We start from the raw sequence: 26,132 nt of genomic DNA, 5'->3' as shown, positions 1-26,132 counted from the left end.
CACCAAATTTCACGCAATTCTATCACTATTGTTGATGATTTCTATTAGTGTTGTTTATTCTATCACTGCAGAAAGAAGAGTTCAGAAACTGCCTAGTTCGATTAATCGAAAGACAGGCTCGACCAATCGAAATACGGTTCTGTAGAATTCTATTTTAGCCCAAACTCTACTTAAACGTATTGGGTTTCAAGTACAACACTCCTAGTATATAAAGGAAACCCTAAGCACGTTTTTATAAAGCTTTTTTGAGAGAGAAGAGTGTGCCTCTTTTGTAGATCTAGGGTTTTGTACCCAAAAGCTCTCTAAGGACTTTATTGCTCTTTATGCTGTGTGTGTGAATCTTCTGTGAGATCTAGAGATGTTTGCCTTCATATACACTTAGGGTTTCCAATCTCAAGATTGATGTTGAGAGCTTGGTGATCAATTCAGTTGTAAATTCAAGAGTTTAAAGATACACAGGCGGGAGTGCTTTTACTTGCTGGGAATCCAAGAAAAAAGTAGTCCGTGGACTCGGAGCTATCATGGGGTTGTGGTAGTAAGTTTCCTACTCGATGTAGCAATAGGATGTTAGTAGTCTAAGTCGCTATTGTGTAAACTTCAATTCTTTCATAGTGGATTCGTTTTACCTTGAGGATAGCTAGGTTAAATCCTCCCCAGGTTTTTTACCGGCTTGGTTTTCCTGGGTTATCATATCGTTGTGTTCTTTATTTTCCACACTTTTACAATAATATGATATATGTATGTTAACCTAGATTTGATAATTTGACTAAGTAATCACTTGGCTAATTAACTAGGTTAATCTGGTTGTGTTTTAAAGGGTCTAAAAACAAACAAGTGGTATCAGAGCGGGTAGCTCTTGTGTTAGATATTTTGATCTAAGAGTTGATCCTTGATCCCTATTATCATGAATATTTCTAAGTGTCTTACTGTTTTTGATTGTGACGTTTTGAATAAAAAGGACACTATTGTTTCGGTTGATCTTTTTGAGGCTTGTGAAAGGAATTTGCAAGATTACAGTCTTTCTCAAAAGATTGGTGTAATCCCTCAAATACACTCTGCTTCACATGGATTTTCACCTACAAAGCCGAAGATTCGTGCTATATGGGTGAGAAAGATTCTCTAAGGTGAGTGTTGCTGACTTGTCCCTGTTTTAATTCTTTCAATTGTTTGTGGACATGTCTTATTTTTGTTTTTGGTTGTTTTGTTTATTAGGTTGTTTTTTATTTAAAAAAAAAATCCAAAAATATTGAAAATTTTCAAAAAGACAAAAATATTTTATTTTGTGTATTGTTTTATTTGTTTTGAGGATTACATGAATTATGATATCTCTCTCTTGATTTAAAATATGCTTGACATTGTGAAGAAACTTAAATAATATGTGTTATATAAGTGCTAAGCTATTTCTGATTTTGTATGTGTGTACTAGTTTGGACATATACTCATGGGTTAATTAATAAATTGATATTTCTTGTTTGTATACCCTCTATAGCTTAGTTTAGCACTGTCATTTTTTTTTTTTTTTTGCATTTTATTCATTAAGCATAATGTGTGCTTTTAGTTTTGGTCATAAATTTTTTTTTTAAACCAAAAAGTTTTTTATGTGTTTTTTATTACACATCATGAATATGTAATTGAGGTTGGCCTATTATATTTTCATAACATGCCTGTGTACCTTGTTTAGCTTGGATGAGCTTATTTATTGTACTTTACTAGTTTGAGCTTTGTAGTGCATGTTGTGTGGGAAGATGTTTATAGTTTTTGATCACTTTGTCTTGATCTTGAAGTCACATGCTTTTGTTTGTTGGACTTGAACTTATTGAGAAAAGCATAAATAACCATCTCACCACTGTTTACTAGCCAATCATGAACACCTTAGTGCATATCATATGATTTTGTGCTCGAGAAAGTGTAGCACATACACAAAAAGAACATATTGTGTAGCCTCAGTTTAAATAATAAAATTTGTGTGTACATTATTGGGATATAATAAATTCAAATTGAAATAAAATTGGTGTATACAATTTGAGGCAAAATACAAAAACTTACATGATTGCAAGCTTGTATTCTAGGAGATGTGAGAGTTATATGATGTAACTCTTTAGATGATAGTCACTTTCAAACTTATATGATAAATTTTGTAGAAATTGTGATTGATTACTATCTACATATCACCTCACATGTATCACATACTTTTACTAGTTTACACAAACTTCACAAGTTATTCTTTGCTAAGCTTTGTACATGAAATTGTGTGTGAATCTAGTTTCGCAATACAAGATTATATTTTCTATGGTGTTTAACACAAAATATGTTTAAGGGTTGGCAAAAAGTGTGTTTGTGAAGATTAAAAATCTTTGTTTTGAAGTTCTTGGTTGAAAACTCATGTTTTTGAAAAACTTTTAAACTCATTCTCATGCATTTCATTCATGAAATTACTTGGGTTGAGTTGTTTTCTACATAATCTTCTGCAGTTTTTTAAAAAAATTCAAATTTCCAGAATTTCAATTGATCGAATGTGTTTTCCGACCGATCAAAATTCCCTTGATTTTTAATCATGACTTTTTCCCTAACTCGATTGGTATTCGATCGATGCTCAATCAATCGAAACTGAAAAATTTTTAGTTTTTAAATGTTTGATCAATCTATCTTTTCACACATCAATTGTGTTTAGGATTCACATGCATTGCATTGTTTTTTTTTTTTTTTTTTGTATCTATCTTGTAGTTTTGCATTCATATCGCTCATTGTTTTCACACATAACATGCATATACTTTGCTAAATTGGGTACTCAACTTGATTTAAAAATTGATTGATTAATTTTTGAGTCCTTTGTACATTTTAGTATATGCTATTTTTTATGTGTGAACTGTAGAAAATATTTTTCTTAAGAGATATGATGGATAATCAATGTGCAAATATTTTCTCTACTCATGCAACTGTTTATGGATCACATAGTGTCAAGTTTGCATATATTGAAAGAGAGAATATTTTTCTTCAAGTGAATCCTCATTTTTTTGAGTTTGGTTTGTGTCTTTTTATTTATCCCCACCTCCTAAATTTTCCCCAAAACGTGTTTTGTTTTTCCTATTTTTATAGGGGGAGAAATCTGTTTTTTTAAAACCTAAGGGGAGTTGTTGCTCTTCATTTGTTTCCTTGATTCTCTATTTTCTCTTGACTTTTGTTGCGTATGTTTTCTGCTTACTCTTTGTTTGAGTTGTCTTTGTCAATATGTGACAAAAAGGGAGAGAAATAAATGAAATGTGGGAATCTTGTTTAAAAAGGTTTTTAAAATGTCTTGTTTAGGAGGAGATAAAATTGTTTTTGAAAGGAGGAGAATATAAAAACTTTTTGATGTATCTAACTGAGGGGGAGAGTTAGAATTTATTTTTGTTTTTATATTTGTGTTTTTATATTTGTGTTTCATATTGTTTATATGTCTTTCTTTCCACGCATGCGGTGATGTGTTCTTATGAGTGTTTTCAAGAAAGACAGATACATTCTGATCAAGACCTTCTACCTCTTTTTACAACTTCTAGGTTAGAGGTCTTAGATTGGGATTTGTGATGTAATTGGGAATTTTATTGTATTGGGTTGTTCTTGTATTTGAGCATTTCATTTTGTATGTAAGTTTTGTCACGAATTGCCCAAGGGGGAGATTGTTAGGGTCTAAAAGTTTAGAACAACTGGCAAATCATGAACACAAACTTGTCTAGATATAAATCCTAGAGTCTATAGGTTTTATTAGACAATATTCAAGATGATTCAAGTCAAGATTCAGGAACAAGTAAACTGTAGAAAGAAGAGTTCAGAAACTGCCTGATTTGATCAATCGAAAGAAGGCTCGACCGATCGAAATACGGTTTTGCAAAATTCTATTTCAGCCCAAACTCTACTTGAACGTATTGGGTTTCAAGTAAAACACTCATAGTATATAAAGGAAACCCTAAGCATGTTTTTATAAGGCTTTTTTGAGAGAGAAGAGTGTGCCTCTTTTGTAGATCTAGGGTTTTGTACCCAAAAGCTCTCTAAGGACTTTGTTACTCTTTATGCTATGTGTGTGAATCTTCTGTGAGATTTAGAGGTGTTTGCCTTCACATACACTTAGGGTTTCCAATCTCAAGATTGATGTCAAGATTGGTGCTCAATTCAGGTGCAGATTCAAGAGCTTAAAGATACACAAGCAGGAGTGCTTGTACTTGTTGGGAATCCAAGAAAGAAGTAGTCCGTGGACTCGGAGCTATCATGGGGTCGTGGTAGTAAGTTTCCTACTTGAGGTAGCAATAAGATGTTAGTGGTCTAAGTCACTATTGTGTAAACTTCAATTATTTCATAGTGGATTCGGTTTATCTTGAGAATAGCTAGGTTAAATTTTCTCCAGGTTTTTTACCAATTTGGTTTTCTTGAGTTACCATATCGTTATGTTCTTTATTTTCCGCACTTTTACAATAATATGATATATGTGTGTTAACCTAGATTTGATAATTTGACTAAGTAATCACTTGGCTAATTAACTAGGTTAATCTGATTGTGTTTTAAGGGGTTTGAAAACAAACAAAATGGTCTTTTATTGGGAGCAACATTATAGGAAGGAAATATAGGAAAGCCATGGTCGCTACTTAGGGAGTTCAGGTGAGGGAGAGACTATTAATAAATTATATGTTCCCTTTATGGTATCAGAGCCACTCTTTTCTGGCCGGTGGTAGTGTGGTTGTGTTCTTTGTCTCTTGTCCGTGTCTACCCGAACACTTGATATTCCGTTGTTGTGTTCCCTTCTTACTGTCGTTGACGCCACCCTAGTCGTAAACTGAAGTCCTAGAACCTAGCTGTAAGGCCCATTTGAGCCAAGAGAGGGCGTGTAGGGCATGAGAGGTATAAGGTTGGTTAGGGTATGTGTTACGAAATGCAACGGTTGTGAGAAAAACATGATAACTGAGTGTTGAACCTAGGATAGTATGGATAAGTTGTGGAGATCCAACTCCTCTATCAGCTCCAGGACTAGTTGTCCTCCTGATATTGTAAATGAAGAAGATCACAGTATTGATGATAATGAGGTGATACCTGATTTTCGTAAATGGACTATTCCTAAAGTTGATACTAAAACTATTTATAAAACTAGTTTTGTTGAAAGTACTTTTCATTCTGCTTATAAAGCTAGAACTGTTGAACAAATCTTCTCTATTTCAAGAATTTATGAAAAATGTTGTTTGTTTACTAAAAAGAATATTAATGACTTCCTTGCTGCTAAAAAATTCAGTTATTTGCATATTGGTATGGTTCAAGTTGCTATTAAACCACTTACCCGAAAGGGTATTAATGCTTCTGTTCTCATGTGTTTAAGAGATGCTAGATTTAAGATTTTTAAAGATAGCATTCTTGGTATGATCACTGCTTCTATGTATGATGGTCCTGTTTATTTTAACTGTTATCCTGATCTTACTCTTGCTTTGGATGATTCTAATATTGTTAAAGCTTTGACATTGAATATTGCTTCATCTGGTTATCACATGGAAGAGGGTAGTAAGCCTTTTGCTTTGATCTACCGCATTTATTATAAACTAATGGGTACTCAAATGAATCCTTGTGCTATGATTCCTAGAGAACCTTCGGGTAAAACCATGTTAATTCAATGTTCAACTCCTGATGCTAAAATCCAAGTTCCAAAAATGATTCAATGGCAAGATGTTAAACTTCCTAATGATTGGTTGTTAGAACAAGAAACCCCTCCTGCTAAACCCATTTTTGATGAGCTTGATCTCACCCATATTCAACAATATCTTGATGGTACTATTAAAATAAGTTTTCAAAACAATCCACCTTTGAGGATCAACGAAGGAAGACATTCCTTTGCTGGATCTGAAAGTATTTCAAAAAGAGATCGAGAGATCAATGAATTTTTGAAAAAGAATTGAGAAACATCCTCTGATTTAAAGCTAAAAGGTATTTCAAGTGATAAATCCCAAATTAGCTCTGTTTACTATTCAACTAAACCTGAAACTTCCACTCCATTTAGTAAAACTGCTAATGAAGATGAGGAAGACACTGTTTCTGTTACTCCATCTGATTTTGATTCTCCTATTGAAAATCCTCCTATTTACCAAAATCAATTAAGAGTTTTGACTGTTTTAAATGATGATTTTGAAATTGATTGGGATTCTTTGTACAATGAATTTATGCTTGCAACAAACAAAACCAAGAGAAAATATTTCCAAAATAATTTTGCCCAGTCTGATAAAGACCGTGTTAAAAGAAAATGGTTAGAAATGATGAATCAATTGAAAAAACATATTTTGTTTTTTGATTTTCTTGAAAACTATTATGTTCCAAATAATGAGGTTTCAAAACAACATTTAAATGTGATAAAGAAATCAGATTTTGTTAAGATTGATAAAACCATTATTAGGTCTAGTCATCCTCCTCTTGACTCAATTTTGATAACTACTAAGAAAGATGAAGTGACAAAAGAGGATGTGAAAGCCTCTCCTTTCAAAATTGCTGATGATCAAACTCCCATTGTTAGCCTTATTGAACAAAATAATTTTACTAATCAATCTTTGCATATTATTGGTCAACAGCTTGACCGTATTGAAGAAAAAATTGTTGAAAAATCTGTTTCTGTTTTTGAAAAATCTGTTCTTGTTAAAACTGAGAAACCTTTGATTGATTTACCCAGTCAAAGAGAAAAAATTATGTTTAAAATTTCTCAATCCAAGACTCTTGAAATTGTTGAAAAAATGCTTTCTGATTTAAAAGCTAAAACTGAGGGTACTTCTACAAGTACTCCAACTGCTCGAATTATTTCCAAAAAAGAAATTGTTTCTGAAGAAAATACAGATTCTGATACTGTGTCTTCTGTTTCTTCTGTTCCTGCAAAAAGAATCTTTGATGATGATTTTCCAGAAACTAAAAGTGTTATTGGAAACCCTAAACCCATGTCTTTTACTAAAAACTGGCATTCAAAACCTACTCCTCCTGATATGCAGAGATCTTTTCAAACACAGTTTTCTGTTTCTACTGATCAACTTTATGAATGGAATATTGATGGTTTGTCTGAACTGGAAATCGTTACTAAAATGATTCACATGTCTATGGTTAGTATTGCTTATCAAAATAACTATGATCTTGATCAACCTGATATTATTAACTTGCTTGTTACTGGTTTTTCTGGTGCTCTTCGTGGATGGTGGGATTCATATATCACTGAAGAATCCAGAGAGTCTATTAAACATGCTGTTAAAAAGAATGATGAATGTTTGCCTATTTTTTATGAAAGTATTGTTTGTAATGGTGTCAATACCTTGATTTATACTATTCTCAAACACTTTGTTGGTACTCCATCCAATATTTCATCTCATGATTATTTAAATGATTTGAGTTGTCCAACTATGTCTGAATACAGATGGTATCAAGATGCTTTCACTTCCAGAGTGATGCTCCGGAAAGATTGTCATAACTTTTATTGGAAAGAAAAGTTTATTGATGGTCTGCCTCCTATCTTTGCTCATAAGGTAAAACAAGAATTAATAGGTAAAAATGATTCTATTGATTATAATAATTTAACCTATGAAGATATTTTCAGTACTATTAAAAAACTTGGTACCAATAGGTGTAATAATAAAAAATTGTTAAAACATCAATTAAGGTACAGAAATAACTTTGTTAAACCTAATTATTTCTATGCTAAGAAGAGACGTGTTAACTATGGAAAATCTGGATACCTTAAAAATTGTAAGAGAAAACCTAGTAATTTAAAAAACAAATTTAACATACTAAATATTGATAATTCTTCTGATATTAAAGTTGGTAGTAGAGGTTCTTGCTGCAATGTTATTAAAACCAATGTTCTCACCAAGAGTAAAGAGGATAAAACTTTGGAAAATTTTAATAAAAAGAAATCTAAAGAACTAACTGTTAATGATTTACAACATGAAATTAATATTGTTAAACAAGAGATAAACGAATTAAAACATGATTTTAAAGATATTAAAAGTGATAAAAATAATCTTAAACAAGGACTTGAGCATAATGATGGAGATGAATCCTGTCAACAAAATCTTCTTTCTAGTAAAGGTATTCCTGATGATGTCACTATTTCTCAACTTGCTCTTGTTAACAAAATAATTCCTCCAAAATGGTTTACAAAAGTTAAAATTGTTGTTTCTCTTGATTATCATTTCACTGTTATTGCTATGATAGATTCAGGGGCGGACATGAACTGTATCCAAGAAGGACTGGTTCCTTCAAAATACTTTGAAAAATCTACTGAAAGATTGGTCTCTGCTAATGGTTCTCAGATGAAAATAAAGTATGAATTGAACAATGCTCATGTATGCCATGCTAATGTTTGTTTCAAGATTCCTTCTGTTCTTGTTAAAAATATGACTGATAAAGTGATTCTTGGTTTGCCTTTTATAAATGCTTTATATCTTTTTCTTGTTGAACATGATGGAATTACTACTGATCCTTTTGGACAAAGAGTAAAGTTCAAATTTGCTTCGAAGTTTGATATTGATACTAATATTGCTTCAAACATGATTCATGCTAAAATTAAACATCTTAAATTTCTTCAGTAAGAAGTTAGATACAAGAAAATTGCTGAACAAATTTCTAATAAATTGTTGCAATCCAAAATTGATAATTTTCAGAAAATGTTGATTGATGATGTTTGCTCCGATGTTCCTAATGCTTTCTGGCATAGGAAGAAACATATTGTTGATTTGCCATATGTCAAAGATTTTGATGAGAAAAATATTCCCACTAAAGCTCGTCCTATCCAAATGAATGTTGAAACTGTTGAATTTTGCAAAAAAGAAATCCATGATTTGTTACAGAAAAAATTGATTAGGAATAGCAAGTCTCCCTGGTCTTGTTCAGCCTTTTATGTCCAAAAAAATGCTGAAATTGAAAGAGGAACCCCAAGATTAGTCATTAACTACAAACCCTTGAATAAGGTTTTAGAATGGATTCGGTATCCCATTCCCAACAAGAATGACCTTGTCCATAGGCTGAATGAAGCTGTTGTGTTCTCCAAGTTTGATATGAAGGCAAATTCAGATTAATGAGAATGATAGGTACAAAACTGCTTTCACCACTCCTTTTGGACATTATGAGTGGAATGTTATGCCTTTTGGTCTTAAAAATGCCCCAAGTGAGTTTCAAAATATCCTGAATGATATTTTTAACTCCTTCAGTCATTTCACCATTGTTTATGTTGATGATGTTCTTGTTTACTCTAGCTCTATTGACGAACACTGGAAACATTTGAATTCGTTTCTAGATACTATCAAAAGAAATGGTCTTGTTGTCTCAGCCAAGAAGGTTAAACTATTCCAAATCAAAGTTCGTTTTCTTGGCTATGATATCTCTGAAGGACAGATTCGTCCTATAGATAGAGCCATCCAGTTTGCCAATAAGTTTCCTGATGTTATCATTGACAAAACTCAACTCCAAAGATTTCTTGGGTCATTAAACTATGTTGCAGATTTTTACAAAGATATGAGGAAACAATGCAAACCTCTGTTTGATCGGTTAAAAAGTAATCCTCCTCCTTGGTCTGATGTTCATACTTCTATTGTTAAACAAATCAAAACTCATGTTAGGACATTGCCTTGTCTTGGTATTCCTACTGTTGGTGCTTTCAAAATTGTTGAGACCGATGTCTCTGATGTTGGTTATGGTGGTATTCTAAAACAAAGAGTTTCTCCTGAGTCATCTGAACAAATTGTTCGTTTCTATTCGGGCATTTGGAACAATGCACAGTTAAATTATAGTACTATTAAAAAGGAGATTTTATCTATAGTACTATGTATTTCAAAATTTCAAAGTGATTTGTTAAACCAAAAATTTTTGTTACGTATTGATTGCAAAAGTGCTAAATATGTTATTGAAAAAGATGTTGAAAATATTGCTTCAAAACATATTTTTGCTAGATGGCATGCTATTTTAAGCGTTTTTGATTTTGATATTGAATATATTAAAGGATCTCAAAATTCTATCCCTGATTTCCTTACCCGTGAAATTCTGCAGTGTCACAATGGCAAGTAGAAGACCAAAAGATAATCCTCCTGTTGAAACCTCTAAGCAAATTGTTAAAAAAGAACCTGCTTCTCCCCTTGACATAACCAACCGTTTCACCACCCTAGGAACCATCCCTAGGATTAATTACTCCACTGTTCTTGCTTCATCTTATGATCCTTATGCCTTAACCCCTGTTAACCGGCCCATTAAAACTGTTTTTCCAAAAAGTTCCCCTCAATACATCAAAAAACAATATTACCAACACCTGTTTTATGTTGAACCCAACAGAGCCTCTATTTTTGATCCTCTCAAACTGGCTAAGAGTTATTTCCCTCCGAAGTTTCATTAGATTCCGGAGCATAGGGAAAAGAATTTAAATTATTATTCTGATCTTCTACGCCATGAAAGATCTATTATTATTAACACTATTTCTGATCATAAAGGCACTTCCAAAATTATTTACCATAGTGTTTACTTGGTCAATTTTATTTCTGAAGAACAATGGGGCTCTTCTCTTACATCTACCAGAACAATGCCAAGTTCCCCCATTCCCTATTCATACTATGATTATATCATGGCTTGGACAAGATTCATGCTGCACCAGAATGAAAACATGTCTCATTCCTGGTTTGTTAACTTTGACAAAAATTTCACTGGTGATTTGCCCCTTTGGTTCAACCGCTGGTGGGCCCAATTTGGTCCTACTACTGAGTTATTTCCTGCACCATTGCTTGATGCTTTCGACTGTTTCAAGAAATGTTATAGGAGTGATGCTTATGGAGCCAAATTTCCTGCTTTGCTCCATTTTGTTAAAAAATATAAGATACCTTGGATATTGAAATGGCAATATGAGAAAAATGGCGATGTTCTCTCTAGGCATTGGTATGTAAAATGGTGGGGCAAATTCCCTCACACTCAACGTATTATTACTGCTGTTGCCTCTATTTCCAGAGAATCTTCATCTGTTGCTGCTTTACCCATGGCAAAAGATCATTCCCCTGTTCAAACCCCTGCTCCTGCTGATGCTCCCTCTTCCTCTTCCAGCAAAAATGTCCAGAATAAAAGCTCCTCTATTGACAATTTAAGAAAGAATCCTGATGCTCTTCTAGCTTTACTCAAATGGGCAGAAGAAGTTGTTGCTAATCAAGAAGATTCCAAAGCCTCCTCAGAAGAATCTGTTGCTCACAACCCCTATTTCCCATATGACCAGGAGCTGTTTGGACATGATGAAGATAACACTCCAGATCTTCGTGAAGATTGAGCTAATTTGTCTAGCCTGCATAAGGGCCAAATGCTACACTGTTTACTAGTGGACTTTTACTGTTAATTTCCACTCCTGATGATAATGACCTGAAAAGTTGATTCTCCATGTTTCCCGTGACTTTTAGTCACACCATGATTTCTTTTAGCAATTTATCTTTTAGTGTTAACTTTTACTATTCACGAGTACTGTTTACTCAAATCTTTGCCTATTTAAGGGGGGATGTCCCTTAAGGATCTTAAGCAACATTTTAGTTCTGATTTCTCTTCCCTTAGAACTAGCCTTCTTAGAGAGAGAACCCACTTGCTTCTACTACTACTACTACCTTGTTCACCTTTGTTCACTACAAGCTTTGTAATCCTACAAACCTTGTAACTAGGACTAGTTCAAGTTTTGTAACTGTTAACCTGTAACTGTTGAGATCTTGTATTCACTACTATTACTGTAAGTGTTTATCCTACTTTCAATAAGAAGTATTTTCAGTTCTATGTTCATTACTTTACTTGTTGCTACCACCACCTTGGACGGATTACCGCCATCCCGGATGGTTCTAAATTGCTTTCATTTATTTTGAACTATTGTTCTTATTTACTTTGAATTATTTTGATATATACTGTTTGGCTGGTTCTACCGCCTTATTATTGTTCTTACATTCAAGTTATTTACTTTCAAGCTATTTACTTTCAAGTTACGTACATTATTTCCATTTACAATATTACTGTGCTTTCGTCTCCTTCTCTTCAACAGTGTGTCCCCTTCCTTTTGTACCATACATATAACAAAAGTAACGTATTCATGATACAAAATCCCCCAAAAAATTACAGTTAAATGATGTGTAGCTCCATAAAGGAAACCATAATAGAAAAATTCACCGATATCCATGTAATCTATTGTAGTATTATTGTTGAATATGCAATATTGTTAACATATGCTATGAATCTTTGTTTTTCTATTGATGTATGATGTCAATGTATTATCAGTGGAGGAAAAAAAATTACAGTTAAATGATGCATTCCCCAACATAAATTTATGACTTCATCCAATAAATTGTCTAAATTCTTATTTACCGCTACAATTCAACTAAAACCTAAAAACATAAAAGTAAAAGAGAAAAAAAGTTACCCACACATAATTTGGTGTTTGGTTTTATATGTGTATAAAATTGTTGGCAATCACACAAGTACAAACTTGTTTAGATATAGTTCGTAGAGTCTATAGAATTGATTAGACAATGCTCAAGATGCTGGTATTCAGTGTGCAAAAATAGAAAAGAAGCTGATTCAAGGATTTCAATTTTTCACAAATCGATCAAGAGTCAATTAGCAAAAGTAAAAAGCATATAACTTGTCTGTTTCAAGCCTAAAAATTGATTTGTTTGTTGCAGTATTTAAAGGACATTATAAGGTAACCCTAGAAGGAATTTTTAAAGGGAGAAGAGTGCTTCTTGTGCCTCTTATTGTATATCAAGGGTTTCTATACACAAAACTCTCTCAAATCTTCTACCAGCAATATCTTTTGAAGAAATTCAAGATCTGGTGTTGTAAAAGTTGTTGTCTCATTCCAATCATCAAAGGTGCTGAATCTAAACCTTCAAGGGTGGCCTTGGAGTCATAAACTAGAGGTCAATGTGATTCAAAGTTTCATATATCAAACGTACTAAAGATGAAAGCATGAACTGGAGGTTCATGTTGGAACAAATCCATATTAAAGAAGTCTTTGGGATTTAGAGTTCAATTTGATAACTCTAGTTAAGTTTACTATGAATTAAATATTCTTGACTGTAAATTTTTATTTGATATTGGATCTTTTTCTTGAGATTGGTCCCCCTATGTTTTTTATCTTGAAACTAGTTTGTTTCATTGATTCTCTAGGGTCATCATATCTTGTGTTATTTAGAATTTCTGCTACATGATATGTTTATATATGTTTAACTTAAGGCTTGCATAATTAACTTAATTAATAACTTGGCCATAAAATCATGTTAAACATTGTTTGTTCAAGGGTCTAAAACTAACATCGATAAACTAAGAAGACCGAAGGGTGGGAGCTGTTGTTGGTGAGTAAGATCTAAATTGCAAAGACAACAGGGTATTCAGGTTTTATGTGAGTGGCCGTGTGTGTCTAATGTTTTTAGTTTGGGGTTTTTTAGAAACAAAGTTGCGAAATGAAATCATGTAGTCAGGTTTTCAAAGTGAATATTTTTAATAATTTTAAAATGGGATAATTACAGTAAACCTACCTGTGGTGTGACCCGTTTTCACTTTGCCTACCCGTGGTTTAAAACTTTACACTTTGCCCACCTAAGGTTACTTCCGTTAGCCTTCTGTAACCCACCTCTCCGTTTGCCATTAGAAAAACACATTTTTAGGCAAAAAAAAATATAACAATAATAAAAAAGTTAGGGTTTTTCATTGCTCATGAACTTCAATGGGAACAAAATGGAGGAACAATGCACCAATCAAATGGCTCAATGAAATTATTTTTAATCTATAACAATATCAACAATTTCACAACAACTCAAAATTTTGAACCAAATTTTATAAGAACCCCTTTATCATACCAAAAATTAATTCACAATCCAACACAAGAAAACCCTCTGGAAAATTCACCTAAACCCACCATTAACAAACCCCCAAAACCAAACCCAACATAAAACCCAATCTCATTCTCAGATTGAAAGTAGCAGGAGAGAATCAAAGGGTTTCAAATGAGTTCCAGCAAAGGCAAGAGAAAGAACCATGGTAGCTAATGGTGGCGGTGAACGAAGCAATGACAAATGAATATTGCAGCAATGCAAGTTCTAGCTTTGGCCATGGGTTCCTACACATTGAGTTTGGCTCCGACTGTGACTTCAATCCACCTCTCCCTCTACTATCTTATTTTCTTTGCTGTGGGTGTGTCACAAACCTTGAAGAGATCCTTAGCATACTTGTAGTGTGAGGGTATTTGGAGAGCCAAGAGTCCAGCCTCGATCTGGGGATAGTCCAAGTATCCTAGGTTGGCAGCATCGAAGAAATCGAACAGAGCTCAGATTCTGAGATCCCTCTCATCCTTGGTCTCCTGCAATGCCAGAAGCACGTGATCCATGGAAATGGGTCCACCTTTCTTCTTCTTGCTCTTGCTGTTGGGGTTGGGGTTAGGGCTGGAGTTAGGATTCAAATTAGGACGCCGTTGGTTTTGGTTTTGGTTTTGAGTGTCAGTTCTTATGGGTCTGTGTTTGTGTTGCTAGGTGTGGTGGGGCTGGGTTTTAAAAAGGGGTTTGCTTTGGTTTTGGTTTGAGATTTAAGAGAGAACTAAGGTGAAGCCGTGTATGATTTTTGTGAATGACTGAAAGTGTCTAAAAGGATTTTTGTGAAATTAGAGTAGAGAACTTTCAAGTGTAGGATTTTTGTAAATGTTTTTTAGGATTTGTGCGAATATGAAAATTTTATTTGGATAGATTGGCTCAAGACTGTTCATACCAAGAGGAAGTGTGTTGTTGAACCCAAGCTACAAAACCCCCTCTTTGATTTTGTTTGTTTGAGTTTTTTCTGTTATTTTTTGTTTTTAGAGGAGAGAGATATAAAAGTGAAGATAAAATACATTTTTACCCCTGATTTTAACAGAGGTGGATAATGGATGGGTAACGGAAGTAACCTCAGGTGGGCAAAGTGTAAAGTTTTAAACCACGGGTAGGCAAAGTGAAAACAGGTCATACCACAAGTGGGTTTACTATAATTATTCCTTTTTAAAATTTAAAAAATTAGGTATAAAATTACAGAGGCTGCAAAACTATGGTGACATGCTCTCAAGAGGCCAACCAAAAACCAGAGACTTTAGTTATATAGTAGTTATAGATACGCATGGGATTGAGTTAAGGCTTTTTAGGTCGGGGATTATTCGTATTACTTATGGATTTCATATTTTAGTTAGCTAGTTTCTATGTGCTAACTTATTTTTTATTTTGAACTTGGAACAAAATTTCCATGTGTTGAAGTTTCCAAAATTATACTCCTTAAATATTTTTATTTGAGATAGATAATAATTAGGAGAAGGTGGGGCTTAAATCACAAATGTGGAGCACCACAAACCAAAAAAAAAAATACCATTTCCATTGAATTATTACTTGAACCTCACCATCCTCCTTAATTTAATCACTGGGGGTTGGGGTTTCCAAGTTACATATTCGTACGTTCATCATGATTCATAAATATATTGTATATAAGATGATCAAATTTAAAATATAATAATATATTTCTAACTCAAATGTGTGTACAAAATCTGTCTAATTTGCTAGAAACATGTATAAAATTTAAGCTCAATGTTGATCTGTCATTAAATAAAATTCATTCATCATGAATTCTATCAGGAAATTCTTAGCAATTTCCTTTTCAAATTTAAAAAAATATATATAAATCTTTTTTCTATGGCAACCTTAATTATCATCTAAAAACAAATTAATCTTAGCACAACTTATCAAGCAACTAGATCCCTTAGTAAAAGATAAAATCAGCTAGAAAAAAAAATGAAATCATGAGAAAAGGATCAAATTTGTGGAAAAAATAAAATAAAAATAACCTCTAAGTTCGAACAGTGCACTATGCACGCAACACTTAAACAATTGAATACACAACGAATACAATGCACTCTTGTATACTTATAAAATATAAAAAGAAATGACACAACTTGGCTAGGCATTTATTATAGGTTTTGGCAAAGGAAAATGTTAAAGATACAAATTTTTTTACAAAAACTTTCTCAAATTGTAGATATGATAAGTAATTATTGGTAAATAAAAAAGTGATGTTATTGATAGATCCATATAAAAACTAGTAAGAAGTTGGCTGCAACAATAAATTATAAAAATATTGTAAAATAGTTTGTGAAGGCAGCGCTACACTTCAGTAAAAGGCTATATTTTATTTGAGTGGGGGTCTATGCTCTACTTGAGAAACCAACAGTGGGTGTGGGGCGGACTGACTGTACATCGCAAGATTTCAAAGGAGAGAAAATACAAACCAACCGTGGACTTGGACTTAAATTATTTGGATGGGCCAATCATTACAATTTTAGAAGCCCAACTTAATTTTTACTTCAAACTAATATATCACTACCAAGGACTTCAATAGTTTGAACCAAAAATATTGTACGGAGTAAATACATTGTTTTCTTTTTTTGAGTAAATACATTGTTTTCACGTACGTATCCATACCACATATGTATATATTTCGTATATCATATTAATAATAACTATGGCCATAACACACCAAGTGCCAGTAAATTCAGTCCTAGACCATTTCTCGTTAGTGGGCTAACTAGTGCTAATTTGGCGTATGTAAGCGTCTTAATTAATTCTTAAATTATTTTGGAGGTAAGGTGAAGTGCTAGGAATTAATTAATTCTTAAGTCAGCTAGAAGTGGGCTAGGAATTTCCATGTGTACGGTGATCGAAGTGTTACGCTTACAATATTTACATAACAAATTCTACGTAAGAAGTTATTATTGGTAATTTAAATCAATCACTAAAATTAATTTTTTTGTCCATCAGTAACAGCATGTCAATTAAAATTTATTATGAAAATATTGTGTACGTAATTTTTCTCTTGGGGGTGGGGGGAGGGGGGTTTAAATAAGAATAATTTTGTTGAGAAAACTAGCTCATCACCATCTAAAGAGCCCAAGAGGGTAACTCTTCTCATTCTATATTGTACCTTATTAGGATCGATTTCTTATTCCATTTTATCTTTATTATGTAAAGACATATTTGTACGATTAGACATTGAATAACAAAGTTCTTTTATCATTTAGTGAAATTTAATTTTGGAGGCTTTCCGCCAAACTATTTAAGTATACAATTACAAGAAGCTTTTGAAACGTGCATAATTAGTGTCCAAGTATCAACCCAGCTTCCATAAATTCATTTGGAAGATACGTAAGTCAACCATTTCAAGGTATGAAGTGGGGATAAAGCAATTTTTTTTTGATAGAGTGGGGATAAAGCTAATTATGTCTCCGGATTTAGGTATATTAAATAATATGATTCATTAAGTTATTTAAATAAGTTATATTATTATTAAATAAATTTTATTTTTTATTTTTTATTATTTTATAGAGTTTTAATCTATGGTGTCCACTTTTATAATTTTGCTCTTTATCATTAGATCAAAATACCAATCGATTTTTGGTATAAACAATAATTGAATCTCAAATTTCTTATTCAACCACAAGAGATTTTATCAGTCAAGTTAACTGGAATTCACTATTATTAAATAAGTTATGTAACTAAAAGTACACGTCGTCGATACTCAACTGAGTTGACATGTAATGAGTGGGAGAAGATATTATAAAGTTGTGATTTACAACTATGTTTTATATTGGGTTTATTCCATGACAAAAAGTGTTGTAATTGTATTAATTTATTTCCTTGTATTTTGTGGGATTTTATTGTATTGAATTTAGTATTAAGTTGGTGAAGAATCAAGCTTTAAATGAAGATCTGTGCAATTTTGTAACTAGCTCGCAAGAAGTTCGCTAGTAAAGGTTCTTGCAAAAAGGCCATGTGAGAAGCACATATTAAAAGTTGAAGAGTCAAGTGCCAAGCTACATTTCGGGAGTACTTCGCGAGACAAGCCATCTCGTGAGGTACCCACGAAACTCTCTACCTGGAGGATTTCAAGTATAACTTTCTTACCCTTCACCCATATTATATATACCCTCATTACCCACAAAAGTAAATGAGGCAATTCAAAGAGAAAACCCTAGATAGATTTCTACAACATAACACGCCCACCTTTTAGAGAGAGAGCTACTCATCCTTTAGTGAGAAATCATTGTAGCCTCTTCTCATTCCCTCTCCCATTGTCATACTTTAAAAGGAGATTTGTACCCAAATACAATTCACACTTATTCAAAGTGTAGAAAGTGTTTCGGAATTTGGGAAGTTTTAGAGATTTGCCAAAAGAAACCGATGAGGTTTGGCGGATGCAATCGGGCGGTATTATGGGATCCAGAAAACTTGTGAAGACAAGACTCCAAGAAGCCCGTTGGTAGCAAAAGCTTAGAGGGCTCAAGTACATTGAGTGGACTAGGCTTAGAAGGTATTTTTTTTATTTGTGTACTCCAACTTATTCACTAGTGAATCGATTTCAACTTGGAGGGTCGCAGAAAGATTTTTCGCCGAGTTCTTTGATTTCCTCTTCGATAACATGTCCTGGTATTATTTTGTGTTTGCATCTCTCTCCCCTACTCTTTAAACTTGTTACTTATTGTTCATTGTAGTTGGATATGGCTTAGAGTAGTGTTACCAGTTTATTGCGCAAATTTACTCTTGTTCCGCACTTTGTTAAGTTAGAGTAAAAGCAATTTATCCGTAATTTTTAAATTGGGGTCTAAACAAGTTGTAGTGTTTTCACACTAATTTGAGCTTTCAAATATTATCCAAACTAATTTAGCGGTAAACTCTATTAACTTTTTTTTTTGAACACGGTAAACTCTATTAATTATATATATATGTTATTAAATATACATATGTTACTTGTATAGCCATAAACTGAGAAACATATAATCATGACTAATAACCAATACTATGCCACGTGCTTGGTCCTTTTGGTTCTTCTTGACTCTCCTAGTCAAGTCCTTGTTCAAGAAACCCCTCAGCAGAAAGAACCCTCTCCACCTCCCTTCAAGCCCACCAGCTCTCCCAATCATTGGTCATCTTCACCTTCTTGGTCCATCCTTGTACAAATCCTTGCACAACCTCTCGACCAAATATGGCCCTCTCCTAGATCTCCGCATTGGTGCTTCCAGGTGCCTTTTTGTTTCAACATCTTCCATGGCCACCGAAATATTTAAAACCAATGACCTCGCTTTTGCATATCTGCATTTCACTTTCGTTGATACATTACCATACGGAAACTATGGATTTTTCATGGCACCCTATGGTGATTATTGGCGATTCATCAGAAAACCTAGCATGACCGAACTTCTCTCAATCCAAAAGATTGAACAGTCACATGGTGTACGACAAGAAGAAATTGCATTGTTTCTACGTAAAGTCTTTCAATGTGCTAAGAAAAAACAGGTTGTTGTTGTGGGTGCTGAGCTAATGAAGCTTACAAACAATATTACGTGCAGGATGATAATGAGCACGAGATGTTCAGATGAAAGTAATGAAGCTGTGAGGATTAGAGTTAGTAGAGGAGGCCTTTGAGATTCTTGCAAAGGTATGGATCAGGGATATGTTGGGGCCACTAAGGATTTTGGCCCTTTTGGGTGTATGGAAGGCTGGCGATAAATATGACCTTGAAGTTTGATGAAATTTTTGAAAGGGTGTTGAAGCAACATGATGAGAATCCTAAAATACAAAATGAGGATTTGATGGATATATTATTGAAGATTTATCAAGATGACAAGGCTGAGTTCAAGATTACCCGAACCCATCTCAAAGCTATCTTGCTAGTAAGTCACATTTTTGTGCGTTTTCTTATTTTCTAATCTCATTCTGTCTTCTCCTTAATTAATCTATAAAACTTTTTTGTTAGGTTATAGATTGACCCCAGTCAATTAATTCAATGATCAAGTTGATTAATTATTCAGATTTAATGTAAATAACATGAATACACAAACAAATCACAAATCTAATCTAGAGTACAGTAGAAATTAAATTTGACACAGTAATTTGTTAACTAGTGGAGAAAACTTTCACAATGCAAAAATCACACCATGTGAATTTTAGGTTACCACTCCCAAAAATCCACTAATTAAGAACAATCAGTTACAAGTATATATAAGGAACCTTATCACTATCCAGACTATCCCAAAATACCAATCTAATTGGACCCTTGCGCTTATTTCCAATTAGAGTTGATCTTAAAGAGACCTGTGGAGACTTCTTCAATTGCACAAATTTTCAATCTGTTACTAACTCCTTTACACGAATCTCCAATCCATGTCTAACTCCCAGCAACTTGAAGTTAGTTGTTGGATGCAAATTTCTGCACTATACACTTGTAAAATAGAAGTCAACTTGGTTACAAAACCCTAAGCCGCATAAGAGTGCAGTAGCTTCACATGAAGTATTTAGATTCTCTGTGTGAGTCTCTATGTTTGATGACAACAGTAAAATAAAGTTTTTATATCATCTAGTAGGTTAGATAATGAACCCCTAGAAAAAGCCAAGTCATCTTGGTCCAAAAATCAGATTTGAGAATTTTGGATCTATAGTGCTCAATAGACCGAGAGGTATCAAGAGGTGTCATGCCTCATTAATCTTTGATAGATAGGTGTATCGAGTTAGGTGTCAAGATACCTATTTTCAGATTTTACCACTTGTTTCTTTGTGTAATCTTCATGTCTTTATGTCTTCAATACTACCACTTAGAAAACTTTTTTAAAGTACTTTATAATATTTTTGAATCCACTTAAATCTACCCAACTACAAGTAAAGTGTGTTTTGTCACAGAATATGCTAACTACCTAAAATATAACCCTAATATTTTTAAAGGTTTTAATGAGCACAAAAAATGGAGTTTTTCTTGACTTTTCCCTCATTGTTATTATTAAATATCAAAAAGACATAAGAAAAAGATTGAATTAGTTGTTGACCTATCTTATTCTTAAAAAAAACTTCTTATCTTCCATATTAACTCACATATTCTTACATTTATATTGTCAAATTTATTTATTTTAATTATTTAGTATTAAAATGCTACAACAAGTGAAAAATGATTATATATATATATATATATTAATGCATTTGCACTTTGTGTTGGTCTTGAATTTATAGACCAGCCTTCATGGCAACCCTGCATGAGTCGCCTATAAATTTCTCTCTCTCTCTCTCTCTCTCTCTCTCTCTCTCTCTCTCTCTCTCTCTCTATATATATATATATATATATATATGGATTGGATTTAAGTTACACCTGATATAACTTTAATCAATATTACATCACTCATTAACTTTTTATTGAATTCATATTTTGAAAATCCTATGGTTAAATTATATGTTCTATATGTTCTTAACATGTATGCCATGGTTGGATTACATTTCTATACGTTCTTCACATACATTAACTTGTTAAAAACTAACTTCTCTTTACAACAACAACAAAACTTTGTCTAATAAAAGCAAGGTTTATTTTCAACCAGTAGTACAATATTGATCATAGAATTACATAAAAAGCATATATTTTACTGCATGTGCTTGTACTTATTTTAAGTAGCAGATAGTGTGAAATGAATTACATGCATTATTTTAGAAGTAAACAAACTCACATCACACAATCAAATGGGTTGAATTTGACAATTGCAACGCATTTAAGTGGATGAGCCATGTGAATAAAAGCGCCTTTTGAAACTTCAGTATTAACTTTAGCCTTATTCTCTCCTCCGTCTCCAACCACTTCCCAATTGAAACATTGAACCATGGTTGCAACTGCCATATGTGCCATACTCAACCCTAACTTTGAACCAGGGCAAGCTCTCCTCCCTGCCCCAAAAGGAAGAAAAGTAAACATTTCATCATGTTTATATTTCATACTATCTTGTTTTTCAGAGGAAACCAAAAATCTCTCTGGTTGGAACTCATTTGGATTGTTCCATAAATCTGGATCTCTCATTATGCCATACAGATTGATTAACACCATGGTTTCTTGGGGTATTTCAAAGCCTCCAATTTTGCAACTTTGACGACATTTTCTTGTTGTCACAAGCAATGGTGGATATAGTCGTAGTGTTTCTTTTACAACTGCTTGCAAGTAGGGGAGATTCTCAACATCTGATTCATCAACTAGTCTAGTACTACCAACGACTGAATTTATCTCCTCTCTAACCTTGTTGAATACAAACGGATGGTTGATGAGCTCAGTTATTGTCCACAGAATGACCTCCGATGAGGTACCAGTACTTCCGACAAAAAGATCCTAGTAAAAGTGCAACATTTGAGTAGATGAGAGAACATAGTAAGAGTTGAACCCAATGTAGACAAATCACTAATTTGTATGCTTGAACTTGTTAAAAAATTTTCTTGCAATTAATTTAATTCATACTGAACTCAAGGTTAACTTAAACTTATATAAACCATTTATCATGTATTACTATGAAAAACTTGTCGCAGTTTCTTTGAAGCATAGTCCTACTTGAAGTTCTCTAACATATTTTTCTTTTTAGATAGGTAAGTGCAAGCATAAGGGTAGTCTTGACATAGATGCTTGTGATAAAGAAAAGTACTTGTATGGTATGCAGAGTGTTGGATTAATAAGTGACAATTTTTAAACCCCTTAAACAATTGATTAAACCTAGTTAATTAGCCAAGTTGTTACTTAGTCAGATTAACAAGTCTAGGTTATCACAATAATAAAGATCAAATCATGCAAAGCAGCGGAAAATAAATAACACACGATATGATCACCCAGGAAACCAAACCGGTAAAAACCTGGGGAGGATTTGACTTAGCTATCCTCAAGGTAAACTTGAATCCACTATCAGAAAGAATCGAAGTTCATACAAAAGGACTTACAAGCACCCCCGCTCGACTTCCTAATGCTACCAACCAGTAGAATTTACTGATACGACCACGTGCAAGCTCCGAATCCACGAACTCCTTCTTTCTTTGGATTCCACCAGCTACAAGCACCCCCGCTTGTGTATTCTTTAAGCTTTAATGGCAGCAACTGTTTTGATCATCAAGGTTTAGAGAATGTCTCTTCCTTGAAAACCCTAAGTTTGTGTAAAGGAAAGCTCCTCTAGATCTCACAAGAGATTTACACAAACCGCAATATGAGCAACACTAAAACGTGGCTAGGGTTTGCCTTTTATACTTAGGACAAATAAGAAACCCTAAAAACGTTTTAAACACATAGGGCTGAGTTAGACGAATCTGCAGAAAAGCAATCTACCCGACGTTCGATCGATCGAGCCTAAGTTTCGATCGATCGAGCCAGGCTGAAAGCCATACTGCTTTCTGCTTTCCACTCAATTCCAACTTTACATTGACATACAACTTTGAGCTAGTTTTAAACACTTCTAAACACATTGTTTTGATCATGGTTTGCCAACATTATACATTAGAGTTCTAAAATGCATAAAGTCCTAAACTTTAGAACCTAACAATAAGTACATGGTTTCTAACAATTTTTGGCCTTCATTATCTATGGATGCACACACTCACAATTAGGGGTGGCAATATTTGGGCATGTTAGGTAGCTTTTGGATTGGGTCATAAATAAGTCATGTACTCAATTACCTATTTATCCATTTATGACCCATATAAATATAAATTAAATATCCATTATCTACCTAACCCATTATAATTCGGGTGGGAATCAACCCACCCATATAACTCATTATAGATTTATATATTTACTTACAAATACCAAAAACTTATGAATTACCAAAATATATTTCACTAAAAAGAATTATTACCTAAACACCCACTTTTTTTTTGCCTTATTAAAAAAAAAAAAAAAAAAAAAAAACTAATGTATGTTTTCGAAAAAATTAAGAAAAAGGAAAGGAAAATTCACCCACTATTTGTTTTCCAAAAATACTGAGAAAAACAAATGAAAATTTCCAAAATACCACAGTTGTTTCTGAGCAAACTAATATATCCATTGTTTGATTTTGAGAAAACATAGAAAACAAAAGTAAACTTCACACATTATTGGGGTTCTGAGAAAATTGAGAAAAAACAAAAGAAAATTTAGTTTTTGACTTCGATCTTACACACAGTTCCAATTTAAGAGTGAAAACCACTCAAGTTAAATTTAGGGTAGGCTTTATTTTGATATGTTTTCTTAGATCTAACAAAGTTTCACAATTTTCTCATTGTTTCCTACATTTTCCCTAAAACAAAACATGTCAATAATAAAATAAATAAAAGAATAAAAGAAAAATCAAAAGCTCTTGAAAAGATTGAAAAAGCTTCAACCATGAATCAAGTACAAGAAAATATCAACCAATTGTTGAGCAAGATGTGCTCTTCTTCTAGGGAATCCTCTATCTCTTAACCTAACCAAAATTTTCTTAACAAATTTTTCTCTTCTTTCCCAACTGAATTGAGAGGTAATCAAATTGAGACATGGAACCCAAGGGCTTGGAAATTCTGAAAGTCTCTTGGTAGGAGAGAGAGAGAGAGAGAGAGAGAGAGAGAGAGAGAGAGAGAGCTAAGGAAATGTGAAAAAGAAACCCCAAGAAAATCAATGAGCAATATGAGATTGGTGTGCAATTTTTTTTTTTTTTTTTTTTGTTGTAAAATTTGATGTCCCTAGTAAAACTTTTTATTTCTTTAATGTCTTTAAAATGGTCGAATGTGAATTACATGTCTTAAATGTGTGTGTGTGTGTATATATGTGTGTGTGCGCGCTATCTCCAATGAGTCATGGTTTTGGAACTCTATATTTTTCTCCTTTTTAGGCCTATTTAACGATTTCAAAGGTTAATGGATTGAATTAAAACTATGTAAAAGCACGGCCTAATAGAATTTAAAAATAAATAAATAAATACTTACAGTTAAAAAAGCCTTAATATTGTTTCTGGTCATTTTGACCTCAGCCTTGCCATCTTGATACACCTTCAATAATATATCCATAAAATCTTGAGTGTCTCTCTTCCCAATCTGATCTTCATGCTCTTTCAACATCCCTTCCAAGAGCTCATCAACCCTTCCAAACAACCAGAAAGCCAATACACCAAAGGGTCCCAACATATTTCCAAAAAATACCTTTGAACCAACCCTAAAGACGTCTTTCATTATCTTTCTAATCCTTTCAGCTTCATCACCTTTCTCTCAACAACTTGTGCTTGCCGCCATCTTACACAACATATTATTTGTTAGCTTCATAAGCTCAACACTTAAATCAACAACCTCTTTCCGCTTGGCACTCTCAAAAACGTTTTGCAAAAAACGTGCAAGTTCTTTCCCTCGAACCGCCCGTGACCTTTCAAGCTGTCCAGTTGAAAGAAGTTCCGTCATGCACAATTTCTTGATGAACCGCCAATAATCACCATATGGTGCACTGAAAAATCCAGAGTTTCCATATGGTGTCTTCTCCATGAAAGCAATCTCTTGGTGATCCGCGAAAGAAAGATCATGAGTTTTAAATATTTCAGTGCTCACTGAGGCCGATGAAACCACAATGCATTGAGCGAAACCAAGGCGGAGATTGAAAATAGAGCCATATTGGGTGGAGAGCTTTTGCAAGGATTTGTGAAATGATGGCCAAATGAGGTGGAGATGACCAATAACTGGTAAAGTTGGTGGGCTTGGAGGGAGTTTAGGATGGGTTTTAAGCTTTAGAAGCGTCTTGAAAATAAATTGAAACAAAAGAGTTGTAACGAACAAGAGGAGGAAGCAAACCAAGTAGTATTGGTTATCAGTCATGGTGACCATAGCTTGTAGTATTCTCTATCAACCTTAGAGTTATATATAATTCAACTAATCCTCCTATATATATAGTTAGTTAAGGATATTACATAATAAAAAACATCATTATTATAATAAATTTTATTTAATTTTAGTTTGTCTATTTTATATTAATTAAACATTTCAGGAAAAATTATATCTAGAACATGTAGAATGGGAACTCCCATCCACAAACCATATTACCTAGCCGTCATATATTATTGCTATGCCATGTACCATGTACTATTGCTTGCAACTATCAACAAACTCAAACAAAACCTACTAGTGTCCTTTGTAAGGCTAGAAAGCTATGACTCACTGTAGTCTCACTACTCCCCATTATGGCCCCGGATCCAGTAGGTTTTAAGCTTGAGAAGATTGTTAAAAATAAATTGAAACAAAAGAGTTGTGAGGGACAAGAGGAGGAAGCAAACCATGTAGTATTGGTTATCAATCATGGTGACCATAGCTTAGTATTCT

General features: G+C 33.4%; 1 protein-coding gene and 1 pseudogene across 1 annotated transcript; one reads left to right on the top strand and one right to left on the bottom strand.

The window, feature by feature from the left end:
• Positions 1-18,839: 18,839 nt before the first annotated feature.
• LOC115984440 (cytochrome P450 705A22-like) lies at positions 18,840-19,463 on the top strand. The gene has a single exon (XM_031107465.1). The coding sequence runs from the start codon at positions 18,840-18,842 to the stop codon at positions 19,461-19,463; it is 624 nt and encodes a 207-aa protein (XP_030963325.1).
• Positions 19,464-21,356: 1,893 nt separating this feature from the next.
• Positions 21,357-25,651, bottom strand: LOC115987622 (annotated as a pseudogene).
• Between the last annotated feature and the right edge of the window lie 481 nt (positions 25,652-26,132).

Source organism: Quercus lobata, chromosome 4, assembly GCF_001633185.2.
Source record: "Quercus lobata isolate SW786 chromosome 4, ValleyOak3.0 Primary Assembly, whole genome shotgun sequence".
Classification (NCBI taxonomy): domain Eukaryota; kingdom Viridiplantae; phylum Streptophyta; class Magnoliopsida; order Fagales; family Fagaceae; genus Quercus; species Quercus lobata.
Note: the sequence above shows the minus strand (reverse complement) of the source record. Positions and strands in the feature narration are given on the sequence as shown.